Source organism: Carassius gibelio, chromosome B2, assembly GCF_023724105.1.
Source record: "Carassius gibelio isolate Cgi1373 ecotype wild population from Czech Republic chromosome B2, carGib1.2-hapl.c, whole genome shotgun sequence".
Taxonomy (NCBI): domain Eukaryota; kingdom Metazoa; phylum Chordata; class Actinopteri; order Cypriniformes; family Cyprinidae; genus Carassius; species Carassius gibelio.
In genome coordinates, this window is record NC_068397.1 from 22996027 (window position 1) to 23016757 (window position 20731).

A 20731-nucleotide genomic window follows, 5' to 3' on the forward strand; every position below is an offset into this window, starting at 1 on the left:
CGTTATGTGGTTTGCCCGAGATGGGCTTATTACAAATATAAACTAATGACTTTTAACTTGAAAAAATGTGTGGCTGTGGCCAGCTTTTATGTCGTCGCAGATTGACTACTTGTACCACTTCGCATTCAGTGTTAGAATATTGATGCTCCCCAAATAACGCATTTGAAATAATCGGTGAGTAGTGTTTGTATTAGTATTTTTTTCCAGCAATGACCATTGTTTTTTTCTCCCCGTGCATTTACGGAAGGATCCGTTATACCGCCGCCCTCTGAGTGTCTAGGCCGAGCAGCGCTCTGTGCAGTGCGGTCTGTCCTCTTTGTCTGCTACGAGGATTTTCACATTACACGGATCTCTGCACGTGTATTTATTTTTTGTTGAGTCAAGAGTGATTGCAGCGATTCAGTGATTTCTATGAAAAGAAACCAAACCACGTTGTTGCGGGTTAAATACAAACATCTTCATTCTATTTGTTCCTTGTGATATCGCGACCAGAAACCCAAAGAGTATCGCGACCAGAAACCCAAAGAGTACAGAGGCTCTCTGGTCCCTCTGGGATTTTTTGTTAGGTCAAAGTTAAAGATTTACCGTAATTGTATCATAGCAAGAGTGTGTTGTATCAGTTTTTTGAACAATAAAGCCAAATGTTTTCCAAGAATTCGTTGTTTACATCTTACATTTTTCATTTACTTTCCTTTTTTTTATTAACACACAGTAAAAAGATCACTCGGTATACTAATAATAGCCTTTAAGTATATGTTTTGGGCTTTTGTAAGCATTTCACTTTAAGATATCTGAGATTTAAACTTGTATATAATTTTAAATTCTGCTTTAGAACTCCATTGATAGAATTTACTGTATCCTACGAATGGAAATCAGCTGTATATTTCAAGCAGAGTTTGTAACATCCAGTGAGTTGTTGGTGCACATCTATTTGAAAACAGAAGTGCATTGACTAAAACCAAACTAACCATTTCCAATTTTAATATTGTGTGTTTTTGTAATCTCAGTTTTTAGTCAGTTGGCACATCAGCACATTAACACGAGTGCTGGTATTGTCGTTTTGGCTGAGAACAATCTACATTTCTGTCTGCTCACATAGACAAACGGACAACTGCCCTTCACCGACACCATGGAGTGAGTCACAGTCATCAACACTTTCTTTCCATGTCAAATATTGTGTGTGATTTCTGAAATACAAAGATTAAGGAATAGTATTGCTTTCCCTTTGGAAATATACTAATGTTTTTTCCTTCTTATTCCAGCACTAGTCTGATGCCCGGTAATGTCACAAATAAGACAGACCCAAGGTCCCTGAATTCAAGAGTCTTCATCGGGAACTTGAACACTATGCTGGTTACCAAGGCAGATGTTGAAGCCATTTTTAGCAAATACGGCAAGATTGTTGGCTGCTCTGTGCACAAGGGCTACGCCTTCGTCCAGTACGCCAACGAGAGGAACGCACGAGCGGCTGTAGCAGGAGAGGACGGCCGAATGTTTGTTGGACAAGTGCTTGGTGAGGACATTCAAAATAATCTAAGGCTATCTTATATTTTCCCTTTTAACTGAGCAATCACATTCTTTCCATCAGATATAAATTTGGCAGGAGAGCCCAAACCTCACAGGTCAAATACAACGAAGCGATCGGCCGGAGATATGTACAGGTAAGGAAAAGTTTCTCCTTATGGGTTTTCACCCTTTTTATTGTTTTATTTAAATTAGCCATTGTTTTGTTTCCAAAATCTCAAATCATTTTCTTACATTTTTCTAGCAGTAGTTCTTCCTTTGAGCTTGATTATGATTTCCAGAGAGATTACTATGACAGGTAAGATCTGCACAAACACTACACTAGTGTGGATTTATAAATGTGTGCTCACTCTTCAGTCTGCTTGTGTTGTGCAGAATGTATTCATACCCTTCCCGTGTGCCCGCTCCACCACCACCACCTCCTCTCTCACGGGCTGTGATCCCTTCCAAGCGTCCGCGGGTCAGTGTGAGTGGGGGAACCAGCCGCCGTGCCAAGTCCAGCTTTTCCAATTCATCCAAGAGCAGCCAACGGATGTCTTCTCGAGCCTGTCAGTGCCTCCTTTTTTTATCATTATTATTCTCACTCACTGTATGGGTTCGTGTTAATTTGTCATTGACAAATGCATTAAAAAATAAACATTGAGTGTATTTTGTTTGCATTGTAATTATTAGCATTCCTTTGTCATTTTTACATTTTTGACCTTGGTTGGGTTGTCAGTTTGTACATGCATTCAGTTGTTGTTGTTGTTTTTCAGTGAAAGCTGATGACCTTCAAACTATTAAGAGAGAGCTTGCTCAAATCAAACACAAGGTTGACTATCTGCTGGAGAGTATGGACAGGATGGAGAAAGACCACAACAAGAAATCTGGTAACATTCTGCATGATTTCCCACAAAGAAGGGTCACCTGACAATGTTAAAATGGGCCCAGACAATCATTATTCCAGAAATTATTATAAAGTTTAACATGTTAATGTAATTAGTTATTAAAAAAACAACAACAGTATTTTAACACTTAATGCCCCAGACACAGGCCTGTACATCATCTTACATTTCATACAGTTTACTGCTGACAAATATGATCAGACTATAGAAAGGGACTGGGTAAGGCAACAGCTCTATCAATACAGCTATGCCCTATAATTCAAGATATTTGGGCAAAAATGCTCATAACAATCGACATTTATCCCAAATGTGATTTTGAAGAGTTCAGTAATGAATCCGTGTTTTGAACAAATCAGCTGAACCAATGATTCAAAGCACATTCATAAAGTGAGTCATTTACTGAATTCCTGAATGAGTCAGCAGTTTGAATGAATGGATGACTCGTAAAGGTATTTTTAAGTCTGGTGGTAACAAATCCGTTTTGATTACCAATGACTCGCATTTTCTGAACGAAAAAATCCCAGATGTTTTCTATAGTGTCTTCTTTTATGTTCCATAGTTTATGTTAGGCCGTCGTAGCCTAAACGTAATACATTTTATGTTGAATCAAATAAAATATTTCTTTCTAAAGCTACCATTTGTAATGTCTACTAAATATTTAGTAATTTTAAAATAAAAAATAGCTTCAAATAATCTTTTGGGGGTATTTTTATTATCAGATAATTAATCGACACCTAATTAGATTTAAAAAATTGTGATTACTAATGGTTTTATTTATTATTTATGCATGTTTTTTCCCTCAGAGGGGAAAAGTGTGAAGGCAGAAGTGGGTGAGGCTTCCTCCCTTCAGCATTCCAGCAAGAAAGACCGAGAGAGGGAAGAGCAAGAGATAAATGATTCTGAGGAGGAGAGAGATTTGTTGGAAGAGGAGGAAGAGGTATGCGTAAAACAAAATACAAATAAAATCCATGTGTAAAATGGAGGTTGTGTTGTAATTGGTACTGGATACTGCAAAGATACACTAACAAGCTTTTTGTCTTTCTCAGGTTAAAAGCCAGGGAGGAGAGAATGAAGAAGAAGAGGGAGAGGAGGAAGAGGGGGAGCATGAAGAAGGGGAAGATGATGGTGACAGCATTAATGGTGACGACTCCTAGCTTGTTTTATACCCCGAGGGTACAAGACACGCACTCAAAATTCAGCCCTTTCAGTTCTTTTGAAAGGTTGAAGCCAGTCTTTGAAAGATTTGTCTGTTTTGATGTAGATGCCTGCACTCTTATAATAACTGACACTACAGTTACATCAGTTTATTTTTAATGTTAGCGTGACATCTGTTCAGGCTTTTGAAGTGTCCCTCAACCTTGATGAAGACAAACATCTGGTTTCAAACAACAAACCATTACATTCTCCAGTTAATTTGTGTCATTATGACTCGAACCTGAGAGGTTTTCATATTTCTCTAGCAGAATATGTCCATTATGTATTCTCAGAGTGAAACTTGCCTGATCTCTGTTTGTCCTGTGTTTTATTGGATTTTTTTTCTGTGATCAAAGATAAAATTTCTTTTAAAAGGGGGAAACTTGAGTGGCTCCTCTATTACAGAGAGCCGAGAAGCTTCCAGGAAACATCTATGTTTGTATTTACCTGTCTTTTTTATATTACCCTGTCTCAGAATAATTCTACATGAAAATGTCAATAAAATATTAATTCAATTTTTGTTTTTTAGTTTTTGAACATAACACTCATGCAGGATTTTACAATGTAGGTGATTTATATATATATATATATATATATATATATTAAAATTTTTCTTTTTTTATCACCAATAATAACATGAATTTGACGTGAAGTATAGTTTTACTGCACACTGAGCTTTTAAATGTTAGATTTTCAATTTATTATGAACGCTTCTTTGCTGGTGTCTGACCACATGGGGTAAGAATAAAAAAAAAGTGAAGCATAAATATTGACATATTTGCTTTTATTTATTTAAATGTTCAGGAATTGATAGATTAGAAATAAGGAAAGTGCTACTCTCAAAACCTAAATGGCAAAAAGCATTTAACACCTTTTATTCTTATAGGTTTTTTTTTTTTGTAGGCTAACTAAAAACCAATGATCTCCTCATACTTATGCCTCTTATTTACTAGAATGCAGTTTACTTATACAGGAACAATTAAGTTCCATTACAATAATTGTTTCACATTGCATCCTGCACTGGATATGAGGTACAAGATTCAAACATTCACAAGGGGAAAATCAGAAAACCACCAAAACTGGTGTAACTTGCTGGGTCATCATAAATCCAGGTGTTTTCCCAAAGATGTGTAGAAATTTGATCCCCAATCTCCAGTGTGAGAACCACACCATTGCTGGCATTTCCATTGGAGGTAGGCTTAATCCAAGCATGCAGAGAGCACTGGGTTGCACCGTTCTTCAAGAGACTGACTGCCATTGTTTTTCCACCTTGACAATGACCATAAAATCTGAAGTAATAGACTCCTTTGATTGGTGCTGTGAAAATACCTGCAATGCACATGTATGAAGTAGTCACAGATAACATCATATGTGAACAGGATTCTGCATTTGCCATGATATTTGATATGAACTTACCAGTATTTGAGTCATAAGCACCGCCAATATTGCTAAAGACTTTTTTGTAGACCAGAGTTTTTTGAGAGTCAGTTGACAGAGTGTGTCCTGTTCCAGATTCCAGAAGTCCAACAGAAAAGGCAACCTTTTTGACTGTGAATAAGTGAACAGACTGGTATGAAATGTATAATAAAATGAAATGTGTAATTTAAAACATTTAAATGTACATGGGAACAAAGTATGCCTTTTGCCTTCATTCTCTTTTTGGAAAGACTCAAGCTTATTTTGTAAATCATTGACTGGTTTTCAAAGCTGTTCGGAAAATACATTGATATTATCATGTTTTTCATCATAAAAAATGAACAAATGTAACAGTCAAAACAGCTTTTCCGGTACAGTTATAGGTCTTTATTTTATAATAGAAAAGCGGAAAAAATGAAACAAGAATATAAGTTAAATGGGTAGCAAACTAAATAAATAAAAAATATGTAAGATATAATGTCTTGAAAGTTTTTTTTTCATAATGACGTGTTATAAAAAGATCCAACTACTGTTCGTCTTCCACCTTACCTTCATTCTCACTCAATACTTTGGACAGTGTTTCTTCTAATTTTTTTATCCTTTCATCCATGGTTTTCAGTTTCTCGAGCTCAGCAATAATGTCCACATTTGGTGAAAATAAATCTTCTGCAAGTGAACTTCCAGCACAGAGCAGAAGTAGCATTTGTAACACTGCCATCGTCGTTATTTTTCAGGTACACAGATTACTCCTGTGATAATTCCACAATTTAGCTTCGAATTTAAAACGCTGTGAAAATGCTTTGAAACTTTAATGTTGCATCAGTTATTGAACATTTGTACTTAAGGCTGATGTTGTAATTTGTTTATTTTAATAATCAATTAGGACAAAGTCAGATGTAGAATTGAGTGCACTGAAAGAACATTTTCAGCATAAACGTAAACGTATCACGTAAACACTTGGCACAACTAAAATATCTGTAATGTTTTACAGTATATTGAATAATAAAAATAATAATAGACATGCGCCATGTAGTAACTTACATAAATGTGATGACGAGAGTATAATGACAAGCTGAAAAAGAGCTTTATTCCAGCAATTTATTTGTAGGCCTGTGATCACATTATTCATCATGGTGCCATAATGAAAAATATGAATATGGATTAGTTTAGTACCAGTTACCTAGTTGGTCAAAAATGTGACTGTGGACCACAAAACCAGTCTTTAAGTGTCCATTTTTCGAAATTGAGTTTTAAACATCATCTGAAAGCTGAATTTTTAAGCTTTGCATTGACGTATGTTGTATTTGGTTCGGACAATATTCGGCCGAGATAGTCCTATTTGAAAATCTGGAATCTGAGGGTGCAAAAAACTAAAACTAAAACCCCCCCTGAGAAAATCGCCATTGAATTTGTCCAAATAAATTCTTAGCAATGCATATTACTAATCAAAAATTAAGTTTTGATATATTTATGGTAGGAAATTTACAAAATATCTTCTTGGAACATGATTTCTACTTAATCTCCTAATGATTTTTGGCATAAAAGAAAAATCGATAATTTTGACCCATGCAATTTTTTATTTTTATTTTTTATTTTTTTTGGCTATTGCTACAAATATACCCCAGCAGCTTAAGACTGGTTTTGTGGTCCAGGGTCACAAATGAGATCTAAAATGTTATCACGGTGATCTCTCCATTTAAATTTTTGCATGGTTTGCTTATTGTTCAGCATATATTTATTATCCAAAGCAATTTTCATGTAAAACGTTGAGAATGTTTAGCATTGTATATAATTGACCCTTTTGCATCTAGGAATGAAAGATGTCATAGTGTGGGGTAAACTTATATAGCCTAGTGGTGAATGGAAGCTAACAAATATATTTTTGTGTTCCCATTTCTCCAATAGTAAATACCCATAGTGTATATGTGTAAATATCAAATCAATTTATGATCTCTGGTCCTGCTGGGATTTTTTAGGTCAAAGTTAAAGATTTACCGTAATTGTATCATAGCTGGAGTGTGTTGTATCAGTTTTTTGAACAACAAAGCCAAATGTTTTCCAAGAATTAGTTGTTTACATCTTACATTTTTCATTTACTTTCCTTTTTTTTTATTAACACACCGTACAAGATCACTCTGTATACTAAAAATAGCCTTTAATTATATGTTTTGGGCTTTTGTAAGCATTTCACTTTAAGATATCTGAGATTTAAATTTGTATATAATTTAAAATTCTGCTTTAGAACTCCATTGATAGAATGTACTGTATCCTACGAATGGAAATCAGCTGTATATTTCAAGCAGAGTTTGTAGCATCCAGTGAGTTGTTGGTGCACATCTATTTGAAAACAGAAGTGCATTGATTAAAACCAAACTAACCATTTCCAATTTTAATATTGTGTGTTTTTGTTATCTCAGTTTTTAGTCAGTTGGCACATCAGCACATTAACACGAGTGCTGGTATTGTCGTTTTGGCTGAGAACAATCTACATTTCTGTCTGCTCACATAGACAAACGGACAACTGCCCTTCACCGACACCATGGAGTGAGTCACAGTCATCAACACTTTCTTTCCATGTCAAATATTGTGTGTGATTTCTGAAATACAATGATTAAGGAATAGTATTGCTTTCCCTTTGGAAATATACTAATGTTTTTTCCTTCTTATTCCAGCACTAGTCTGATGCCCGGTAATGTCACAAATAAGACAGACCCAAGGTCCCTGAATTCAAGAGTCTTCATCGGGAACTTGAACACTATGCTGGTTACCAAGGCAGATGTTGAAGCCATTTTTAGCAAATACGGCAAGATTGTTGGCTGCTCTGTGCACAAGGGCTACGCCTTCGTCCAGTACGCCAACGAGAGGAACGCACGAGCGGCTGTAGCAGGAGAGGACGGCCGGATGTTTGTTGGACAAGTGCTTGGTGAGGACATTCAAAATAATCTAAGGCTATCTTATATTTTCCCTTTTAACTGAGCAATCACATTCTTTCCATCAGATATAAATTTGGCAGGAGAGCCCAAACCTCACAGGTCAAATACAACGAAGCGATCGGCCGGAGATATGTACAGGTAAGGAAAAGTTTCTCCTTATGGGTTTTCAACTCTTTTTATTGTTTTATTCAAATTAGTCCTTGTTTTGTTGCCAAAATCTCTAATCATTTTCTTACATTTTTCTAGCAGTAGTTCTTCCTTTGAGCTTGATTATGATTTCCAGAGAGATTACTATGACCGGTAAGATCTGCACAAACACTGCACCAGTGTGGATTTATAAATGTGTGCTCACTCTTCAGTCTGCTTGTGTTGTGCAGAATGTATTCATACCCTTCCCGTGTGCCCGCTCCACCACCACCACCTCCTCTCTCACGGGCTGTGATCCCTTCCAAGCGTCCGCGGGTCAGTGTGAGTGGGGGAACCAGCCGCCGCGCCAAGTCCAGCTTTTCCAATTCATCCAAGAGCAGCCAACGGATGTCTTCTCGAACCTGTCAGTGCCTCTTTATTTAATTATTCTTATTCTCACTCACTGTATGGGTTCGTGTTAATTTGTCATTGACAAATGCATTAAAAAATAAACATTGAGTGTATTTTGTTTGCATTGTAATTATTAACATTCCTTTGTCATTTTTACATTTTTGACCTTGGTTGGGTTGTCAGTTTGTACATGCATTCAGTTGTTGTTGTTGTTTTTCAGTGAAAGCTGATGACCTTCAAACTATTAAGAGAGAGCTTGCTCAAATCAAACACAAGGTTGACTATCTGCTGGAGAGTATGGACAGGATGGAGAAAGACCACAACAAGAAATCTGGTAACATTCTGCATGATTTCCCACAAAGAAGGATCACCTGACAATGTTAAAATGGGCCCAGACAATCATTATTCCAGAAATTATTATAAAGTTTAACATGTTAACGTAATTAGTAAATCATCTTACATTTCATACAGTTTACTGCTGACAAATATGATCGGACTATAGAAAGGGACTGGGTAAGGCAACAGCTCTATCAATACAGCTATGCCCTATAATTCAAGATATTTGGGCAAAAATGCTCATAACAATCGACATTTATCCCAAATGTGATTTTGAAGAGTTCAGTAAATAAGAAGTTAATATTGTCACATTTTAAACACAGTATTGTCTGTTTTTGCTCAGTTTTGCCAAAAAAATATTAGCTATAAAACCACAGAAGAACTGTTGTGTTTCTTTGAGCAACACAGCAGTGATTCTGAATGAATCCGTGTTTTGAACAAATCAGCTGAACCAATGATTCAAAGCACATTCATAAAGTGAGTCATTTACTGAATTCCTGAATGAGTCAGCAGTTTGAATGAATGGATGACTCGTAAAGGTATTTTGAAGTCTGGTGGTAACAAATCCGTTTTGATGACCAATGACTCGCATTTTCTGAACGAAAAAATCCCAGATGTTTTCTATAGTGTCTTCTTTTATGTTCCATAGTTTATGTTAGGCCGTCGTAGCCTAAACGTAATACATTTTATGTTGAATCAAATAAAATATTTCTTTCTAAAGCTACCATTTGTAATGTCTACTAAATATTTAGTAATTTTTAAAATAAAAAATAGCTTCAAATAATCTTTTGGGGCTATTTTTATTATCAGATAATTAATCGACACCTAATTAGATTTAAAAAATTGTGATTACTAATGGTTTTATTTATTATTTATGCATGTTTTTTCCCTCAGAGGGGAAAAGTGTGAAGGCAGAAGTGGGTGAGGCTTCCTCCCTTCAGCATTCCAGCAAGAAAGACCGAGAGAGGGAAGAGCAAGAGATAAATGATTCTGAGGAGGAGAGAGATTTGTTGGAAGAGGAGGAAGAGGTATGCGTAAAACAAAATACAAATAAAATCCATGTGTAAAATGGAGGTTGTGTTGTAATTGGTACTGGATACTGCACAGATACACTAACAAGCCTTTTGTCTTTCTCAGGTTAAAAGCCAGGGAGGAGAGAATGAAGAAGAAGAGGGAGAGGAGGAAGAGGGGGAGCATGAAGAAGGGGAAGATGATGGTGACAGCATTAATGGTGACGACTCCTAGCTTGTTTTATACCCCGAGGGTACAAGACACGCACTCAAAATTCAGCCCTTTCAGTTCTTTTGAAAGGTTGAAGCCAGTCTTTGAAAGATTTGTCTGTTTTGATGTAGATGCCTGCACTCTTATAATAACTGACACTACAGTTACATCAGTTTATTTTTAATGTTAGCGTGACATCTGTTCAGGCTTTTGAAGTGTCCCTCAACCTTGATGAAGACAAACATCTGGTTTCAAACAACAAACCATTACATTCTCCAGTTAATTTGTGTCATTATGACTCGAACCTGAGAGGTTTTCATATTTCTCTAGCAGAATATGTCCATTATGTATTCTCAGAGTGAAACTTGCCTGATCTCTGTTTGTCCTGTGTTTTATTGGATTTTTTTTCTGTGATCAAAGATAAAATTTCTTTTAAAAGGGGGAAACTTGAGTGGCTCCTCTATTACAGAGAGCCGAGAAGCTTCCAGGAAACCTCTATGTTTGTATTTACCTGTCTTTTTTATATTACCCTGTCTCAGAATAATTCTACATGAAAATGTCAATAAAATATTAATTCAATTTTTGTTTTTTAGTTTTTGAACATAACACTCTTGCAGGCTTGACAATTTTCCGGACTATAAGTCACGCTTTTTTTTCATAGTTTGGCTGGTCCTGCGACTTATAGTCAGGTGCGACTTATTTATCAAAATTAATTTGACATGAACCAAGAGAAATGAACTAACATAAAACATTACCGTCTACAGCGGCGAGATTGCGCTCTATGTTGCTCATTGTTCCTGTAGTTTAAACTGAAGACATAGAGCGCCCTCTCGCGGCTTTAGACGGTAATGTTTCTCTTGGTTCTAAATAAATGTGGCTTATAGTCCGGTGCGACTTATGTTTTTTTTTCTTTCTCTTCATGACGTATTTTTTGACTGATGCGACTTATACTCAGGTGCGACTTATAGTCCGAAAAATACGGTAAATATATTTGCTTTTTATTTTTTTCATTCTTATCACCAATAATAACATGAATTTGACGTGAAGTATAGTTTTACTGCACACTGAGCTTTTAAATTTTCGATTTTCAGTTTATTATGAACTCTTCTTTGCTGGTGTCTGACCACATGTGGTCAGAATAAAAAAAAGTGAAGCATAAATTTTGACATATTTGCTTTTAATTTACATTTTAATGTTCAGCAATTGATAGATTAGAAATATGGAAAGTGCTACTCTCAAAACCTAAATGCCAAAAAGCATTTTAACACCTTTTATTTTTCTAGTATTTTATTTTATTTTTTTTTTTTTTTTTTTTGTAGGCTAACTAAAGACCAATGATCTCCTCATACTTATGCCTCTTCTTTACTAGAATGCAGTTTACTTATACAGGAACAATTAAGTTCCATTACAATAATTGTTTCACATTGCATCCTGCACTGGATATGAGGTACAAGATTCAAACATTCACAAGGGGAAAATCAGAAAACCACCAAAACTGGTGTAACTTGCTGGGTCATCATAAATCCAGGTGTTTGCCCAAAGATTTGTAGAAATTTGATCCCCAATCTCCAGTGTGAGAACCACACCATTGCTGGCATTTCCATTGGAGGTAGGCTTCCAAGCATGCAGAGAGCACTGGGTTGCACCGTTCTTCAAGAGACTGACTGCCATTGTTGTTCCACCATGACAATGACCATAAAATCTGAAGTAATAGGCTCCTTTGATTGGTGCTGTGAAAATACCTGCAATGCACATGTATGAAGTAGTCACAGATAACATCATATGTGAACAGGATTCTGCATTTGCCATGATATTTGATATGAACTTACCAGTATTTGAGTCATAAGCACCGCCAATATTGCTAAAGACTTTTTTGTAGACTAGAGTTTTTTGAGAGTTAGTTGGCCCAGTGTGTCCTGTTCCAGATTCCAGAAGTCCAACAGAAAAGGCAACCTTTTTGACTGTGAATAAGTGAACAGACTGGTATGAAATGTATAATAAAATGAAATATGTAATTTAAAACATTTAAATGTATATGGGAACAAAGTATGCCTTTTACTTGCCTTCATTCTCTTTTTGGAAAGACTCAAGCTTATTTTGTAAATCATGGACTGTAGTTTTCAAAGCTGTTCGGAAAATACATTGATATGATCATGTTACTAATATTTTTTTTCATCATAAAAAATGAACAAATATAACGGTCAAAACTGCTTCATGGGTACAGTTATCGGTCTCCTTTATTTTATAATAGAAGAGTGGAAAAAATGTAATAAGAATAAGTTAAATGGGTAGCAAACTAAATAAATAAAATGTAAGATATAATGTCTTGAAAGTTTTTTTTTTTTTTCAGAATGATGTTTTATAAAAAGATGAAACTACTGTTCGCATTTGGCCTTACCTTCATTCTCACTCGATACTTTGGACAGTGTTTCTTCTAATTTTTTTATCCTTTCATCCATGGTTTTCAGTTTCTCGAGCTCAGCAATAAATGTGGTTTTATTAACAAAGTTCGGGAGAAGCACGATCAGATAATCATCCAATTTGGCACAGGTGCATCTCGTTTAGCTAATAATCTTAAATAGCACGCAAGCGTATATATATCCAGTCTTCCTACCTCCTGTCCCACGACAGTTTTTCGGCAACCCTCCTCCACCCCAACTCCTCACTTCTAATCTATTTATCCCAAATTAGGGATAGGGGGAGTTATTTGGGTTCGGGCTATGCTCCGGGCCCAGACCCCTCCCCCAGGACAGCACGCCAAAATATGCCTACTATTTGCCTTCAGATTAGATGTAAGGGTGAACTCGTGAATGTTCACATTTGGTGAAAATAAATCTTCTGCAAGTGAACTTCCAGCACAGAGCAGAAGTAGCATTTGTAACACCGCCATCGTCGTTATTTTTCAGGTACACAGATTACTCCTGTGATAATTCCGCAATTTAGCTTCGAATTTAAAACGTTGTCAAAATGCTTTGAAACTTTAATGTTGCATCAGTTATTGAACATTTGTACTTAAGACTGATGTTGTAATTTGTTTATTTTAGTAATCAGTTAGGACAAGTCAGATGTAGAATTGAGTGCACTGAAAGAACATTTTCAGCATAAACGTAAACGTATCACGTAAACATTTGCAACAACTAAAATGTCTGTAATGTTTATAGTATATTGAATAATAACAATAACAATAGACATGCGCCATGTAGTAACTTACATAAATCAGACTGTCACTTAAAAAAAAAGAAATTAAATTAATTAATCAGGTTTTCCAAAACCAAGTAATAATTGACAAGAGAGCTACAATGTGATATACTCGAAAGTATAATGACAAGCTGAAAAAGAGCTTTATTCCAGCATTTTATTTGTAGGCCTGTGATCACATTATTCTTACCACTAGATGGTGCCATAATGAAAAATATGAATATGGATTAGTTTAGTATCAGTTACAGTTGATGTGACTGTGGACCACAAAACCAATCTTAAGTGTCCATTTTTCGAAATTGAGATTGAATTTTTAAGCTTTCCATTGATGTATGGTGTTTTTGGATCGAACAACATTCGGCCGAGATAGTCCTATTTGAAAATCTGGAATCTGAGGGTGCAAAAAACAAAAAATCGACTTTGAATTTATCCAAATAAATTCTTGGCAATGCATATTACTAATCAAAAATTAAGTTTTGATATATTTATGGTAGGAAATTTACAAAATATCTTCTTGGAACGTGATCTCTACTTAATATCCTAATGATTTTTGGCATAAAAGAAAAATCGATAATTTTGACCTATACAATGTTTTTGTTTTGTTTTTTTGTTTTTGGCTATTGCTACAAATATACCCCAGCAACTTAAGACTGGTTTTGTGGTCCAGGATCACAAATGAGATCTAAGATGTTATCACGGTGATCTCTCCATTTTAATTTTTGCATTGTTTGCTTATTGTTTAGCATATATTTATTATCCAAAGCCACTTTCATGTAAAACGTTGAGAATGTTTAGCATTGTATATAATTGACCCTTTTGCATCTAGGAATGAAAGATGTCATAGTGTGGGGAAAACTTATATAGTGGTGAATGGAAGCTAGCAAATATATTTTTGTGTTCCCATTTCTCCAATAGTAAATATCCATAGTGTATATGTGTAAATATCAAACCAGTTTATGATAGGTAAAATTCTCGTTTTAAATTTTTTCTCATTGCATATCATCAGAAATAGGTTGCATCACCATTTAAAGAAGCATTATGCTAAATGGGTGATGCTTTGCACAGTCAACACCGGATATGCAGTGACATCCAAGCACTCTCCTTTTATGTACAAACCCCTTTTCATCACATCATCTCTCTCTCAAATGCTCTGCTTTGCCTCATCATTAACCACCAGCTGACGACTAAATAGGCATTAACTCCACAGGCCACTAAATAAAGAGGCCTGAACGGAGAACATGTAAGAGAACATGTAAGATCATGTTACATGATTTTTATTAATAACTCCCTCTCGTATATCAATTTGTAAAGTAATCTTGAGCTTTAACACGCGCACACATATAATATTGCGCATACATGTACTGCAGTGCCCTCACAGAGTTTAGTCATGTAGGCCGTAAAAAAAAAATCGCAGTGCTGATAAACACGCCGAGCATGAATACGGTCAGGCAGGTGTCATATGCTCCATTCTGGATCAGACAGAAGTGCAAGCCAGAACTAATTGCCCAAAAAGCAAACTGACATCTGTTAAACCCAAGGAGATGCACCAGCCTTGCCTCTCCATGTCGTCCTGGAGCGACCCTAGTGCCACATTCTAGCACCAAGGATGAGCCAAGTGCAGCAAATAAGACACCACCACCCACCCTACCCTCTCCGCACGTCTATCTCGTATTTTTAGCCAAGATCTGAGCTGTGTAACACTTAATATGGCAGAGAATTTCTTCCTGTGTGCCTTAAGATCCCTTTCCTTTCCATCTCATAACATTTCCTTCTTCATAATGTTTCATTCATGCTTCATTTTTTGATTGTCCCGTACACAAACTTTCTGTTGTTTCCCTAAAGGTCACACTGTAAAATTTTTCCAGGATTTCACAAGATATAACTGTAATATTTCACAGTTAATTACATTATTACCACTTCACAGGCTTTAACTGTGATAATTCACAATATAATACCGTATTTAGACTTTTACTGTGAAAATAATGCAGGCGCGGGGCTTTTACAAGAAACTACTGTGAATGCCGTCTTTTTTGAGTGGCAACTGCGGCAGCGTCATCAGAGCGTCATCAGAGCTCTCTGATCTACGTGGTCTCATTCGGTGGATTCAGACAGCGGTAAGTGTTTAAATGTCAAACTTTATCAATTTGATGTTTTTTATATGATAGTGCATGTAATTTAAAAGTATGAACCAAATTAGCGTTAGTTGTAGGTTCTGTTGTCATGTTTTTGTAACTTAGCTGGAGCAGACTCGCATCGACGTTTAAGCGCGCAAATTTGAATGAAAAGACGTTGGTTGTAGTGTTACCGTATTAAGTTAACTGTGAGATGTCTGATTAGATACACCGTCAAACATTTAACTTTAGCTTGACTTAAAGCTTATCTTAGTTACTCTAACAGCGTTCTCTCTTTTACCACAGCATTTTCTACATTGACCGACGATAAATAAAGTTATAAGGTAAGATGTGGCCTTAATGTGGGTATTATGACAGTTATTATCAACTAACGTTAGATAAATTATGGTGTTTGTGGATTTGGGCAAAGGTGGATTAAATTCATCTCAAATTAGTAACTTTATAATTTTCTTCCCTGCTGTGTGTGTGAAACGGAGCAACCGTTGTCTTTCTCGTCAACAGAAAAATGAATGGGGGGCTTCATCCAGCTGAGTTCACGCAGCATTTTCAACCGCCATTTTTATTCGGATAATTTTCAAAATATTACTGTTATTGTGTCATGAAATTTAGTTTTAAAAGTATTTCAGGCGAGAATGTAGTTGTTTTAAACTCAAATATGCGGTTTATTTATAATGACAGCGTCTATTTAAAAAATGTGTTTCACCGATCTCGGAGATGAGCTCCATGCGATCAGCGGGAGCTCCGTCATCATGTATCCGCCGAGAGTAGCCTTACCTCGGCTAGATCTTCTGACATTTGCCGCTGGCTCTGATGTGTCTTTAGTGGTTCAAGATAAAATATAATTCGTTTGGGGTAAAATGAAACGTTTCTTATCTTTGGCCTATATTCAATTTATCTATTAATATGTTATATATATATATATATATATATATATATATATATATATATATATATATATATATATATATATATAGGTCATTTTTATTCCTGTCTCTATAGAAATATGAACTTTTGTCATATAGCTCCGGTTGACTGCTCACTGACAACATCTGTCGTTACTCCTTGTTGAACGAGTGGAGAAGGGTATTCCTGCACAACCGGAGGCTGCAGGAACATACTGTTGAGTTCAAATTTTTCAACTCGGGCGGCAGACGCGAATTCGCGTCAAACGCTAAATGCACAAAAAGCACCATTCGCGCTTAACGCGCGTTTCGCGCGAAGCGCTCTATTCGCGCGTCAATTCGCGCGTCAATTCGCGTCTTCCGCGCCGCGCTTAACGCCCCATTCGCGCCGCGAGACCTCCAGACGCGCGTAAACGCGCCTTTGCATTGACTTAACATTGAAATCATTCGCGCCAGACGCTCTATTCGCGTTTGGTGTGAACACAGCATTATACGCAGCTAAAAAGCTGGTGTGGACGGAGATATTCGTTTTAATTCTCCGTTTCTAAACGAAAACGCAGTAGTGTGGACGGGGCCTTAATTTGTGTGTCTGTGCTGGAGACCAGACCAGATTAGACCAGAGACAAAGCTTAAAAAAGTCAGAAACAACTAGAAAACTGGGTGCTTTATTGTGAAAAAGATATAAGAAATGAAATGTTTATCACATCATCTGTGAACGGGTAATAATTCTAGGAGGAAGAGTACAAGTAGAAACAGCCATAGGGAGATGGACAGGCAACAGGCTCTTACTCCATCCTCTGCAAACGGAACATGTAAATTATGTAAATTGTTGAGTGCCAATGCTTTGCCTAGGTAAATCACACACCTCTACTTTGGTGAAGGTCTATTCTTGACTGTGTTTGTGATGGAAATGTTTTTCAGTTCAGTTCCATGCATTTTTTTTCTGAATTGCAGTACTTACACCTGAATTACACCTTTGTTTAAACTGAGCTAACTTTAATTTGACTCTGTACTGCAAAAGCAGTGACCCACTGAAGGTGGTGACTGGGAACTGACACCTTTTTCATCACACGAATTAAACTAACAGGTTTCTTCTGTCTTTTTGTTTGTAGGTGCTTCTTGGGCATCAACCCAGAGACGGGCACAAAATCTAAGAGGCAGAGAGGTCACATGAACCAGCAAGTCTGCACTCTTATCAGGAAGCTCATTGACTTCGAATGGATGTCAATCTAATGTAAGCTGTGTTCCAATTTAAGAACGGACTAATGAAACACAGTATCTGTGTTAAAGGAACATGCTGACTTTTTGTGACAAGTCTATACATACCCTTCTCATCTCCGTGCTTGCCGTAAGTCTGTCTGAGGCACCCACCGCTAGCCTAGCTTAGCACAAAGACTGAAGGTAAACGGCTCCAGCTAGCATACTGCTCCCAATAAGTGACAAAATAACGCCAACATTTTCCTATTTACATGTTGTGATTTGTATAGTCACAGTGACTCTAACCATCTTCTAACCGTATACATACTGGGAACTATATTCTCAGAAGGCGAAGCACTGCTACTTGGGGAGTGATTTTCTCACAGCACCTGAGAAGCCCTGTGGTGAGGAGCAGAGAGTTTGCTCAGAATTGGAGTAAATCACTCCAAAGAAGTAGCAGTGCTTCGCCTTCTGAGAATATAGTTCCCAGTATGTATACAGTTAGAAGATGGTTGTGTCTCATATGACCTTGTTATTTGTACACACTGTGACTATACAAATCACAACATGTAAATAGGAAAATGTTAGCGTTATTTTGTCACTTATTGAGAGCAGTATGCTAGCTGGAGCTGTTTACCTCCAGTCTTTGTGCTAAGCTAGGCTAGCGGTGGGTGCGTCAAACAGAGGCACTCAAGGAGATGAGAAGGGTATGTATGGACTTATCTAACTCTGGGGGATACGGTGAATAAGCTAAAGTCCCAAAAAGTCGGCGTGTTCCTTTAAGCTAGATGTAGTTATGCAGTAAGAAGTTTACTGAAGCTATTAAAGGGTTAGTTCACCAAAAATTGAAAAATCTGTCATTAATTACATCCCCTCACGATGTTCCAAACACAAGAATTTTGTTCTACACAAATTAAGAAAATTTTAAGCAATATGAGAGCTTTCTGATCCCACCTATAGACTACTATGTTATAACCATTTTCAAGTCCGAGAAAGGTAGTAAAACCATCGTTAAAATAGTCCATGTGACTACAGTGGTTCAACCTCAATGTTATGATGCGACGAGAATACTTTTTGTGCCCAATGCAATCACATGCATGATCGAGAACACATCACGTGAACAGCATCGGATACTGGCACAGAAAGGAAAAATGTTGAATAAAGTCGGTATTCTATTTTGTTTTGTTTTGTTTCTGCGCAGTAAAAGTATTCTCGTCGCTTCATAACATTAAGGTTTAACCACTGTATACATATGGACTATTTTAACAATCTTTCCGGGCCTTGAAAGTAAAATAATTGCTGTCCATGGAGGATACAGAAAGCTCTCGGATTTCTTAAAATATATTAATTTGTGTTCCAAAGATTTTTGGGGTGAACTATCCCTTTAATGTGTTCTATAGTGTCTCCTGATTCAATGTAGAGTTTAGACAGACTGCAAAATAAATGTGTAAAATTAATTGTTTTTACGTTTATTTGATTTTAACATGCCTTGATGTCTAAAAAACGTCAAATTTACAGTACTTTACAATAGTTTTAAGTGTAAATTTACATTACTTGCTACTGTGTTGAATTACTATGCAATTTAGCATGCAATTTTTGCTTAAAGGGTTAGTTCACCCAAAAATGAAAATTCTGTCAGTAATTACTCACCCTCATGTTGTTCCAACCCCGTAAGACCTTCTCTCATCTTCGGAACACAAATTAAAATATTTTTGATTAAATCTGAGAGCTGTCTCACTCCTCCATAGGCTTCTAAGGGATTGAAACTTGCTGGCCCAGAAAATGTATTAAAAACATCATTAATATAGTCCAAGTGACTACAGTGGCTCAATCTTACGTTTACCAAGCAACGAGAATACTTTTTGTGCGCAAAACCCCCCCAAAAATAATGACTTTATTCCACTATTCATTTCCTTCTCTCTGGGCCTCGGGTGAATTCATGTAGTATAACAGCGTAGCGCTTCTGTGTTATACGTCACATGCATCACACACATGACCAGCGTCGGCCAATAGTGAGCCTACGTGTGACGTATAACACAGAAGCGCTACGCTGTTTTACTACATGAAAAAACTCAAGGCCCACAGAGAAGGAAATGAATTGTGGAATAAAGTTTTTTTTTTTTTTTTTTTACGCACAAAGTATTCTCGTCGCTTTATAAACTTAAGATTGAGCTACTGGAGTCACTTGGACTATATTAAAGATGTCTTTAATACATTTTTCTGGGCCAGCAAGTTTCAAACCCTTAGAAGCCGATGGAGGAGTGATCCAGCTCTCAGATTTCATCAAAAATATCTTAATTTGTGCTCTGTAATTACTGACAGAATTTTTATTTTTGGGTGAACTAACCTTTTAACCTTAATCATGTTACTTTCAGTCCTGTTACTCACGTGAAAAATAATAGGACTGGGTAAAAGTAACAGGAGTGATTAGAGTCCTGGTTTGTTGATTTAATATTAATTGAGAGTACTATTCACATTTTTTTTAATAGTTGAAATTACTTAAATTGTAGACATTTTAGGATTAGTGTTACAATGCGAGCACCATACTTACAGGGAGTCAGTCCACCAGAGTAACTTAAACTTTTTGTCTTTCTTATCTTTTGTATATAGTGGATAGAACCCACACTATGCAGGTGCCAGCTGCGAGGGAAGGAGCGAGATACCTGCGACCCTCTCTATTCCCACCTTTTTGTCTTTTCTTACATCTCTCTCCCTCACTCTCTCTTCTCTGTCTCCTTCTTTCTCTTTTGACACACATTCCTGTTACCCAGTGTCAATCCCTGTTGCCCAGTGTTTTATTCATGTAATTAAATTGTATTTTACTTCTAAAAAATAAAAGTTATGTCACTGTTTTTATCAGTTTTGTTTGGTCCATCATTTATGCTAAATCACAGTAATAGATAGACATTCACAGTTATGTACAGTAATTCTACAGCTGCTTACTGCTAAATTACAGTAATAGATAGACTAATTTCACAGTTAAATACATTAATTCTACATCTGCTTGCTGCTAAATTACAATAATAGACACTAATTTCACAGTTAAATACATGAATTCTACAGCTGCTTACTGTTAAATTACAGTAATACATAGACACCAACTGTAATTTCACAGTTAAATACATTAATTCTACAGCAGCTTACCGCTAAATCACAGTAATGCGATGTCAGAATTACTGTGAAGTCACAGTATACAGCTGTCATTTCACAATAATTTACTGTAAAAATGTTACAGTAACTTACTGTGAAAGTCATGC

At 36.4% G+C, this 20731-nt stretch overlaps 3 protein-coding genes and 1 long non-coding RNA gene across 17 annotated transcripts; 2 read left to right on the forward strand and 2 right to left on the reverse strand.

Moving 5' to 3' along the window:
- Nucleotides 1-10624, forward strand: LOC127950889 (heterogeneous nuclear ribonucleoprotein C-like). Of its 14 annotated transcripts, none has more exons than XM_052548266.1 (9): nucleotides 1-174; nucleotides 1008-1134; nucleotides 1263-1513; nucleotides 1589-1661; nucleotides 1769-1822; nucleotides 1900-2072; nucleotides 2280-2393; nucleotides 3212-3345; nucleotides 9962-10624. In XM_052548266.1, the coding sequence occupies exons 2-9, from the start codon at nucleotides 1130-1132 to the stop codon at nucleotides 10067-10069; spliced, it is 912 nt and encodes a 303-aa protein (XP_052404226.1). In that variant the 5' UTR covers nucleotides 1-174; nucleotides 1008-1129; the 3' UTR covers nucleotides 10070-10624. The 14 variants fall into 14 exon arrangements, with proteins under 14 accessions (XP_052404226.1, XP_052404231.1, XP_052404225.1 ...); XM_052548271.1 differs by lacking the exon at nucleotides 9962-10624 and adding an exon at nucleotides 3455-4117 and having other exon boundaries at nucleotides 2-174; nucleotides 1772-1822; XM_052548265.1 differs by lacking the exon at nucleotides 3212-3345 and adding an exon at nucleotides 9719-9852 and having other exon boundaries at nucleotides 4-174.
- Nucleotides 4370-5847, reverse strand: LOC127950892 (complement C1q-like protein 4). Its single transcript, XM_052548273.1, has 3 exons — nucleotides 5568-5847; nucleotides 5019-5150; nucleotides 4370-4931 (listed from the first exon to the last, which is right to left on the reverse strand). The coding sequence occupies exons 1-3, from the start codon at nucleotides 5734-5736 to the stop codon at nucleotides 4651-4653; spliced, it is 582 nt and encodes a 193-aa protein (XP_052404233.1). The 5' UTR covers nucleotides 5737-5847; the 3' UTR covers nucleotides 4370-4650.
- A 583-nt stretch (nucleotides 10625-11207) lies between the features above and the next one.
- On the reverse strand, nucleotides 11208-13003 carry c1ql4l (complement component 1, q subcomponent-like 4 like). The gene is made up of 5 exons (XM_052548272.1): nucleotides 12855-13003; nucleotides 12444-12531; nucleotides 12109-12171; nucleotides 11875-12006; nucleotides 11208-11787 (listed from the first exon to the last, which is right to left on the reverse strand). Exons 1-5 carry the CDS (start codon nucleotides 12933-12935, stop codon nucleotides 11510-11512), a joined length of 642 nt encoding a protein of 213 aa, XP_052404232.1. The 5' UTR covers nucleotides 12936-13003; the 3' UTR covers nucleotides 11208-11509.
- Nucleotides 13004-15068: 2065 nt separating this feature from the next.
- Nucleotides 15069-20330, forward strand: LOC127950529 (uncharacterized). Its single transcript, XR_008152482.1, has 4 exons — nucleotides 15069-15357; nucleotides 15661-15698; nucleotides 17390-17511; nucleotides 20085-20330. It is a non-coding gene; the product is annotated as an uncharacterized LOC127950529 (long non-coding RNA).
- The last annotated feature ends 401 nt before the right edge of the window (nucleotides 20331-20731 follow it).